Raw genomic sequence first — 10,614 nt, forward strand, 5'->3', positions numbered from 1 at the left:
GAATGCTTATACTCTCTTAATTAAATTGAGATCTGTAAAAGTGTGATCTTTTTGATACCAATCATTGAATGTTTTTGAGATCTGCTTTATGCCTCAGCATGTGATTGATATTTGTATATGTCCCATATATGCTTAAGAAGAATGTGATTTCTGTAGTGTTCTTTATATATGTTCATCAAAATAAGCTTGTTATTATTAATTACATTCATTTTTTCTTAACTGTTTACAAGTAATAGAAAAATATGTGTTAAAATCTTTAATAGCATACTCAGATTGTTAAATTCTCCTGAAATTCTTACAATTTTTATTTCATGTATTTGATAGGTATATATAATCTAAAATTTTTACTTCCCATTGAATTCAATTTCTTATCCTGAAATAGTGATGAGACAACTCTTCTAAGAAACATGAGACTCACTGGTTCACTTAAGTCAGCTCCATGACATTGTGTCTAGTTGGGGAGTCGTGGTTTTCTTTCTTACTTGCTTGCTCATAGGAGGGCAGTATGTAAGACTTTTATTTTTAATGGATCTTTGACAGGTTTCCACATCTCATGGCTTCAGGGTATTTTGGAAGTTCTACTCTGTTGGTAGCACACTTCTAATGAACAGCAGTGGAATAGAGGCAGGAGATAGATGGACTCCAGGCTAGGCATTTACAACTGGTCTCCTGTTCACACCTCCTTGTATATAGCCTGATGAGAGGTGAGAAGGTGAGCTCCAGGTCGGACATTCATTACCAGCCTCCTGTTTATATTTCCTGAAGCAAGAGACAAACAGGCTCCACGACTACATATTTGTGACTGGACTCCTGTCTATATTTTGAGATCTACACGTTAATATAAAAACCAGCAACAGGAATAGGGTAAATAGCTGGACACTGGACGTTTTCATGGCAAGGACAGAGTGAAACTAAACCCTGTTAAAAGAGCGGTTGTATATTTCCCATCCTTGTGGCAAGGAAGACATTTCACATGCACAGAAAGACTCCTTGGGGGAACCAAAGGAGGTAGTACCATCTTATAATACGTGATGATAATATTCCATAGGCCTCTGGGCTGGAATGCATCTTGGAAAAAACTTGCACAAGCATGTCAGGGAGGGTCTTAGGGTAGGTCAGGTGTGGAAAAGGAAATCAGATAATTGGTTAGAGACAAACAAAGATCCAGAAAAACTACCTCATGTAAATAACTTAACTGCCTCTTTGCTGCACTCCTCACCAGGAGGGGTACTCACATCCCTCCTCTCTGGGTGTGCATCTCTGTCTTGCTTCCACATTAACTAAGCAAACCACTTCTCTGTGTGCTCTCCCACTTGTTGTGCTGTGTCTCTAATAATAAACTTGGCACTTGCAGGAACAGTTTTTGCCTCTGGGATAAATGCATTTTTTGCTGGGGGCAAAGGAAAATAGCTTCTAGCCTCTAGTCTTTGCTGTCTGGTGGCAAGGATTCCTGTTTTTCATACAGGCTTCCCAGATCCGATGCTTAGGCAGGGAGTTAGGACCTCACTTCATGCCACCACTCACTGCTGCCTCGCACCAAGATCAGAATTGTTTCAGAATTTAAAAAATTATAATGTTTCCCAATAAGGGCTGGTAAATATGGGCATTTTTCCAATGCCATTTTCACCATTTCAATGCCCTTCATTTTGTTTGTTAGGTTATTTAGGGGTGTCTTATACGAAGACATGGTAATGGATTAATATCCTCTTATGGCATCCAGGATATAAAAAATATATGTGGGAGTAATTTTTAAAAAGAGCTGCAGTTTCATATGAGAACACACACCAGTTCGCACCTCTGTTTTCTCTGAGATTGTTCTCCTTCAGCGGGGACCTCAGTGCTGTGTGTACCATGTGACTTCACTCCCCTGCCCGTCAAAGAGTGGAGGTTGTGGGCTCTTGAACCATGCATTGTGAAGAAAATTTGGAATATGGATTCAAAAGTACAAGACTTGATCTTGTGAGCTGGAAAGACACAAAAACATGGGAGATGGGGATGACATTCTGGTTCAGCCATCTTCTGCCATGAATACAGAGAAAGTCATCAAGATGGAAAGAAGAGAGAAGTTGAATTTGAGAGGAACAGAGAAGAACTATATGTGGTTTCAGAGACAAGGAGACTTGGGTCTTGGAGCCAATATAGTTCCAAGACCCAAGTCTTCTTCTCCTTTTCTTTCTCTAAGAGTAATTTTAGACATTCTAATATCCTTGCAATACCCTTCCCCCTCTTTTGGCTTATGCTACGTTGAGTGGATTTCTGTTGATCTGAAATGTTACTATGCACATCAACTATAGGCAGTCTTCAGAGCAGTTGGATGGTCTTGGAACTATTCCCAGAGCTGCGGTTAGTAGTGTCTGAAGCAGCTGAAGGGGCTCTTTATAAGGCACAGGCCCTGAATATAGGCTAACAGTTGGGTCTAATGCACTTCGACAACTTGCTGCCACCATACAGCACTTTTGACCCTGTGCTTTCCAAATAGAAATACTAAAGAATTTTAGTATAAACTGAACTCAGTGCTAAATAGGTTTATTGACTCTTAAGGAAACCAAACAGGACTAGGAGAGAACATTTCAGAATGATACGATAAACACCATTAGAATCCACATTTTTCTGAATAGAATATTCTGATGACTAAACTCACAGGAACTTTTTTTTTTAGTTCTCCATTGCTTCTTCACATAAGGAAATGTTCAGAATCCAGAGTATATCAACATTGAAGCACTTTTCTGGGTACAGAATCAGGTTTGCTCCTGATAAAAGAAGAAGAAAGCACCATCAATGCCTTTTCAAGGACCTGTCTTTTTGGGGATGGTGGTGAGAAATGTTGCACAGTTTTCAAACCAACTCTGCAATAATTTCAAGATTAAGCTGGTTAGCCATAAATTAACCAATTAAGAGATCTAAAAAGTTGGTGTTATATTCGGTTCCTGAGTGGACACTCTGTTTCTGCGTAAATTATTGTTTTAATGCTCAGAATTGGTGATTGTTTGAGCTATAAAAAACCCAACAGATTCTATCAGCATTCTCCTTGCATTTAATGATTTATGCATTTCTTGAGTTTACTCTAGATTCACCCATGAAAGGAAATATTTCCGAATGGTTAAAAACCACAGAATCCAGAGCCAAAATACTTAAGAATGACCCAGGCAAGGAGTTTGTGTCCTCTTTCTGTGCCTGTTTCCTCATCAGAAATTGAGAATAACAATAAAGTCTATCACATAAGACTGGGATCAAGAGCAAATGAGCTAACTCACGTAAAGCCCATTGAATGGTGCATGGCACAGAGCAAGCACGACTTAAGTGTTAGCCTTGATCACCACCTCCTGAGTAATTTGTGTCCTCTGTGGACAGGCCTGAAAACAGTCTGACAATCCTACCAGCACTAACTCAGAATGCACAGTAGGGGGGTTCCTCACCCTGAATCTCTTCAGCCATGTATGTTGGAATCCCCTTGCACATGGTAACAACGGATTTCCCAAACTGGTCCAGGTTGTTGACTTTGTCAGGCTTGACTGAGTAGATCAGGCTCTTGGGAGGTGGTCCCTCTGGTCCTCTACCCTGAAGCTGAGTGTGGGGAAGATGTGGCAAGGAGGAGAGAGAGTAGTGTTAAACCCAGTGGTTTGTTGAATTGGGGGTTGGATACAAGGCCAAGCAGAGACATTGATTTGCCAACAACGGTTCGAATAGTCAAGACTATGGTTTTTACAGTCATCATGTATGGATGTGAGAGTTGGACCATAAAGAAGGCTGAGTGCTGAAGAATTGATGCTTTTGAACTGTGGTGCTGAAGAAGACTCTTGAGAGTCCCTTGGACTGCAAGGAGATCCAACCAGTCCATCCTAAAGGAAATCAACCCTGAATATTTATTGGAAGGACTGAGGCTGAAGCTGAAGCTCCAATAGTCTGGCCATCTGATGCGAAGAGCTGACTCATTGGAAAAGACCCACCTGATGCTGGGAAAGGTTGAGGGCAAGAGGAGAAGGGGACAACAGAGGATGAGTTGGTTGGATGACATTACTGACTCAATGGACATGAGTTTGAGCAAACTCCAGGAAATAGAGAAGGACAGGGAAGTCTGGTGTACTGCAGTTCATGGGGTCGCAAAGAGTAGGACAACTGAGGGACTGAACAACAACAAGGCTGACAGGGCATATTTCTTGGCTATAATTTTTCCATAACCAAAATGAAGAAGAACCAATTACAACCCTGTATATCTCAACACTTTGAAATGTCCTAAGGGATTTAGCTGATTCAAAACCTCAGCTTTTCATAACAGCATAAGTCTGAGGATAAATTTACCCTGAAGGTTGTAGCTCATTTGGTCATCTTATAGTTCTTGGATTGATCTATATGATAATCAGTCTCTGAAAATGTAGTTTCTTTTCTTTCCACTGTCAATGAAAGATACCCACTTATCAGTTATACAAATATAAACTCAGGCTGACATTTTAGTGATAGTTCCCCTCTCCCTGCCCACCACACCTAGGGTTACCAGATAAAATACAGGACACCCAGTTAAATATTGATTTCAGGTAAACAAAAGATCATTTGTAAGCATGTCCCAAATATTGCACAGGACATAGTTAGGCAAAAAAAAAAAAAAAATTATCCACTGTTTATCTGAAATTCAAACCTAACTGGGCATCCTCTATTTTTGTTTGTTAAATCTAATAACCCTAACCCAACTCTTCTGGGAAAATGTCCTTGAAGTGCGGAGGACTCCCCTTGATGTGAACAGAGCTTTGTTCCCCTAATAGTAAGAGTGAGGTGCTCTGATCAGACTCCAGAGGCACAGGTGTGAGTCTCAGCATTTGAGTGTGATGGCAGTTGCCTCTCCTCAGGCAGTTCCAACTCCTCTTGCCCTTTTGTGCTGCACAGGACAGCGTACTATGTGGTCAGGAGGGAGCAACTGTGACCTTCTCACTGTTTATTGGAAATCATAAGATCCCCCCTCTCCCCGAGTAAGGAATAAAATGACTTTTGCTTTTACCTTGTTTTTCTTGGCCAGCATATCAAGGGCTTGAATAGAGGGCATGACTTCCTTGTTCATTTTGTGCACAATGCACGACTTCTTCTTAAAGGGTCTGATGACAGCAAAGCCCTATTAAAGAAGATGGTGGATGGTAAGCAGTATGTTCTCCAAGGTGTCTTTCTCATCAGAAATTAGTTTCACCAGCAGATGGAAATGGAATTGTGAGATCACAATGAACTGAGATAAGAGTGCTGGATCTGGCCCTGTTTTGCAATCATTTTTATTGCTGACATTTGTAAGCACAGATCACAAACTCTTTGAGGGAGAGACTGTTGAATTCACTTCAGATTCTAGCCCAGCAAGAGTCTCCCTACATGTTTGTTTTGCCAAAATAAATTTTTAAATACTATCATATTTTAATCTCCTTTGATCTTCACAACATTTCAAGGAGGCTAGCAGTATAGTAATTAGTTTTCTAATTGACCAGATGATAAAACTGAAACTACAAAGAGTTGCCTTTTCTAAAGGACAAATTTTGTTAAATATAGAGCTGATAATTGCAGAGTTAGGTTTTCTAACTAGAGCCAAGTGGGTATTATTTTTTTGTTGTTTTCTTAGGTGCCCTTACATTTAATTAATATTATTACTTACATTTACTTTGGTCCTTTTGAATTATAAATTAAATGCCAATTTCTGTCTTTTTAGGAAATTGACAATAGAATGATGTGGACTATGGTTTGGCAACAGTAATATTATGAAGGTCTTTCATCTTTATTGAGGGTTTCTGCAGGTAAGGCCAAAGGATGTTGCACTTGTTTTATAGCCTCATACCATTCACTGGATTCTAATGAACATTCATTGACTTGAATTTTAACTTACTATGAGAAACTTATTGACAGCAATTTTATCTAGGAAGTGAAGCTGAGTAAGCAAAAGAGACACTTTTACTTATAACTCTCTTATTTGCAATTAGAATTTACATAAGTTTTTTATTTATTTATGGTTAGCAGGCAGTTTTCATTATTGTTTAAAAAGAAATGCCATGTTTGCAAAGAACAGAAATTGCATGTTGACTACCTACACTTCCGTAATCCCAGAGGGAGTTCCAGGAGTCCCATCCATTGTTATTGTCAACATTGGCCACGCCATGTTCATTGTTGACACTCACTGACTGCTGCCCACTTCCACCACTGTTGTTGTTATCATTAACACTGATATCCTGAAATTTACAAGAAATTGATAATGATTTAATACCATTTTTTTTTTTTTTTGCAAATGCATTTTGGTAACACACTTTAAAAAACGAAACTTACATAGTCAGCAAGAGTAGGAGTCAGGAAGATGCCAAGAAGTCCAGCAAAGACAATCTGAAATCACAAATAACATTGGTCTACTGTTAAATGGCAAAACAATGTCCTCATCGTCTTTTTCTAGCTAAACTTGTAAAAGTGCTTACTAAATTTATTACTGTTGAGTGATCTGTCTTTTCTTCTTCTTTGATCTTCAATTTTTTTAAACTGTAGAAAATTTAATGATAATGTTGAATTGTAGGTTAATTATAAATAATTATGTTGTTTTAGAATTTTTAATGTAGGTCTTACGAAAAACTGATGAAGTGTAAGTATATTGAAAAATAGCATTGACACTGAATAGCATACTTGGCATGAAAATGGTTTTAATTTCTGAGAAGCAGACCTGAAAATGAATTAAGATAACTTTCCTAATGTGGTCTAGAAACCAAATAGGACTAATTTCCAGATCAAATTATTGACCTGAATGCTTTCTTCTCTTCCTAGACCCCCTAATCTCAAAAGCAGTCTTTATTAAAAACATTTTTTATTGTGGTAAAATTCACACAATATAAAACATATTCTTTTAACCATATTTAACTATATGGTTCAGTGACACTAAGTACATTCATATTGTTGTTCCTATTTCCCCTTCCCATCCTACCCCCAGCCCCTGGCATCTATCAATGTACTTTTTGACTATGAATTTAACTATTCCAGATATCTCGTGTAAGTGGAATCAAATAGTATTTGTCTGCATCTACTGTGTGTGTATATATATATATTCAAAGCAATGGATTAGTAACCAGGTTGGATATGAATGATGAGAAGCCAAAGATGGAGTATCTGGCTATCGAGTATGCTTAGTAGAAGGGAAGTCAATCAGTGTCCCAGGATACCTGGGTAATCATAGTTGTCATTGAGTACATGATACTGGTTCTCAGAACACGGAGCTTTATGCAGGATGCACAATTTTGGGTCCCTATCTTCATTTTCTTTGCCTGGAACAAAACGGGTTGAGACCTGCACTAGTGATTCAAGATAATTAAAAAAAAAAAAAGTTTGATGTATCCCCTGATAGTTTAAAAAGGAGGATGAAAAAAAATCAGAGGTGAAAGAAATTTTAAAGATCTACTAGCACAACATAATTCTTCACAGACGAGAAAATGGAGCTTCAGAAGTTGAGTGACTTGGCCAAGGGTCTACCTTTTGTTCAGACCACAACTGGAAGAGAAGTCAGGTCTAACCTGTCTGAAGCTCTTTTTTCCCTTAACCTTCCTATCATTAGCACTTATTTCCAGAAAATTATTTCACACTTGCAACTCCATTATGAAGCAGAATCTACTGTCATATATTTGAATGTTTAGTATGTCAAAATATGAATGTTTATTCACCCTACTCTAGCCCTTTTGCATCCTGTTATGAGACACACAGCATCACCGGTTGCTTTGGCAGAATTTTGCTGTCCATTTGCTACTCTCTCAGCCTTTTACATGAAACAAGTGAGATGATGAACTAGCTTCATGCTTCTAGTGTTTTCATGAATATAAGACTATAGACAGGGTTCAAGGTAAAACTTTGTTACTTAGAGATCCATTTCAAAGGAGGGAATGTGACAGTAAGTCTCTCACTAATTTATTTTGATAATAAGCTTTTTATCTTGCCTGAACCTGTTCAGTAGTATTTTTTTGTCAAAAAAGGAATTCAAGAATGTAATGAAAAATCAGACATTTCATATAGTTAGCAGCTGTTTGCTCTGTGCCTAGATCTGAATCAACAGATCCAGAAAGCAATTTTTTTAAAAGATAGCATAGTATAAGATGCTCAGGCAGCTGACTAATCCCAGTATAATTATCCTTTTCTATGGAGATGTGTATAAATGCCATAATTCCATAAAAAGGGATTATTCTTATTTTTACAAATTTTTCCATGACAGTGATATTATAATAAGAAGCATACCCCCACTTAGCTGAGTATATTAGCAGTTTCCAATTATAAGGTAATAAATTCAAAAGGAACAATCTACTCACTGTGAACTTCATCTTGACTTCACCAAAGCAATGAAGCTGAGATGACAGGTATGCATTCAGATAAAAAGTGTTCTCATATTTGTACTTGGCCAGCTTTACTCAAGCTAGGTGTGAACAGGTGAGGCCTAAGACTTATCTTTCTCCATTTTCCATATCTGTGCCACATTCCGGCATACCAGGAAGCCTTTTGGAATATCCACCTGGTTGGCAAGGCATTTTGACATGGAGCTGATCTGACTCACCATATGTTGATGTTGAAGATATCAAAATGATTGATGACAACTTCTGGTCCAATTGAAGCCGTGGCTGTGGGTATTTCATACATTGATATTACTGAGATTTAGGAAAAGAATCATCCCTAAAATCAAACAAGATAAGAAACTATGGACCTTGCAGAGAGCAGCTCATGCAAGAACGTGGCATGGCTTCCTCTTTGTACCTTCAACTGAGCCACTGTGAGGTTTTTGCTTAGGCTAAGCTGTTCTATTAGGGCTTCCCAAGTGGCGCGGTGGTAGAGAATCTGTCTGTCAATGCAGCAGACACAGGAGATGTGAGTTGGATTCCTGGGTCAGAAAGACCCTCTGGAGGCGGAAATACTAACCCACTCCAGTATTCTTGCCTGGGAAATCCCATGGGTGGAGGATCCTGGTGGGCTACAATCCATGGGGTTACAAAGAGTTGGTCACAGCTGAGCATGCAGGCATGCAAACGTATTCTATTAGCTACTTCCACTAAACCTATATTTTTCTCTACAATCCTGAACTCTCTCAGTGACAGGACCATACATCTGGTTAGAAAACTAAGGACTCTCTGTGACTCTTCTTACCACCACATACAGTTAGTTACTAACCCTTGTCATTTCATCTTAGAATTGGCTGTCAACCCTGGCTTTGTCCACAGATTTGTTCACCTGGACTTTTACAACAGTGATGTAATTGATAGCTCTGGTTATCAGTCTCATATTCCAGGGCATTTTCTCCATTTTCCCTAAGGCTGTTTTTCTAAAGTATTTAAGTAAACTGACTACTACGCTTTGAAATTTTCACTGGCAACCTACAAGATAAACTTCAAGCTCATTGGAATGGCACAGAGGGCGTTTTTTAATAAGATTTCCAAAGCCTCTCCAGCTGTATCTGTCACTCTATGCTAAAAATCTGTATTTGAGCTACACCAGGGTTCTCACTCTAGTGGAAACATTCAGGATGGTTCATGCCTCTCTGCTTTCATACATGCTGTTCCTTCACCCTGGAATGCCAACCCTTGCCTTTATCTCTAACTGGTAATTGTTATTCATTTTCCAGGCTCAGCTCAAATATCACTGCCACCATCACGTCTTCTCCATATCCTGGGGCTAAATCTTTTTTCTTTTTTCCTGGAGTTCTAAAAGGAATTCTTGCCCTTTGACTTGTTTTTAGATAATTAAATTTTCAGAAATGATGTTAACATAATCTTTTTTTGATGTTTTTATCAGAAGCAGAGAGTAGATATTGTCACTTGGACAAACAAGTAAATGCTCAAAACAATCTTGGAGGTGAATTAAAGTCTTAATTTTTTTTTCCTGCTCTCTCTTACAAATGGAAGTTAGTAAATTAAATTACTGAAGAGAAAAGCTATACGTCATGAATCACTGATCTATAAATTTTCCTTTGGGAAACCTTCCTGAGCCCATAGCTATCTTTCTATATATGGACTGCAATCACAGGACTGGGTTATGTGGTTATAAAGCTTGATCACTATCCACATCTCTTTCAGAATGTTGGCTTGAGTGATTTAGTGTAGCTGTGGTAAGCTTTTATGTTTTTAATATGTTCACTAATCTTTTCCAAACTTTCTCTTTAACTGCATAAGATCAGGAAGCCTGGGATAGAGGCAGAGATCTGTGAAGAGGTCTTCATCTTCTTCATGTGCTGTCATGTGACTTCAAAGTCAGCGGGACAGCACGGTGTCTGTACACTCAGCCATGTGCAGTCACTTAGGTACATGGCTGCAGTACCTAGGATATGTTTTGCGTGTCATATCTTACGAAGGATTGGAGGTTGACGTATTTTCCTCTGGGGCTATGGAATGCTGGTCTGGAAGATGCTCCACAGTGAGTAATTAGTTAACTAGCTAACTAGAGTTCAGGGTTCAATAATCTCCCTCTTAGGGACTGACAACTCACATTCACCTATCAAATGGGCTGAGGATTTTGTGGAGGAGAAATCTATGTCGCATTGCTTCATCCAGATTCTCCTAAACTTAACTGACCATAGAATCTGGTTTTCTTTTTTTCTTTTATTGATTTATTTTTCCTAATAGCTATTAACGTTCCTGGGAGGCAACT

The 10,614-nt window shown here is 38.6% G+C and overlaps 1 protein-coding gene across 1 annotated transcript; it reads right to left on the minus strand.

Annotated features, from left to right (window-relative positions):
- Window positions 1–2,655: 2,655 nt before the first annotated feature.
- GKN1 (gastrokine 1) lies at window positions 2,656–8,345 on the minus strand. Its single transcript, XM_005893585.3, has 6 exons — window positions 8,292–8,345; window positions 6,286–6,339; window positions 6,054–6,191; window positions 4,991–5,101; window positions 3,417–3,564; window positions 2,656–2,750 (listed from the first exon to the last, which is right to left on the minus strand). Exons 1-6 carry the CDS (start codon window positions 8,301–8,303, stop codon window positions 2,656–2,658), a joined length of 558 nt encoding a protein of 185 aa, XP_005893647.1. The 5' UTR covers window positions 8,304–8,345.
- Between the last annotated feature and the right edge of the window lie 2,269 nt (window positions 8,346–10,614).

This window comes from Bos mutus, chromosome 11, assembly GCF_027580195.1.
Source record: "Bos mutus isolate GX-2022 chromosome 11, NWIPB_WYAK_1.1, whole genome shotgun sequence".
Taxonomy (NCBI): Eukaryota; Metazoa; Chordata; class Mammalia; order Artiodactyla; family Bovidae; genus Bos; species Bos mutus.

Bases quoted from the DNA above. Each gene is read 5' to 3' on its own strand.
- GKN1 (XM_005893585.3), bottom strand. The intron at 6,192-6,285 runs GTAAGTTTCGTT...TGTAAATTTCAG, and splicing joins CTCCTACTCTTGCTGACTAT to GATATCAGTGTTAATGATAA. The intron at 3,565-4,990 runs GTAAAAGCAAAA...CCCCACACTCAG, and splicing joins TGCTGGCCAAGAAAAACAAG to CTTCAGGGTAGAGGACCAGA.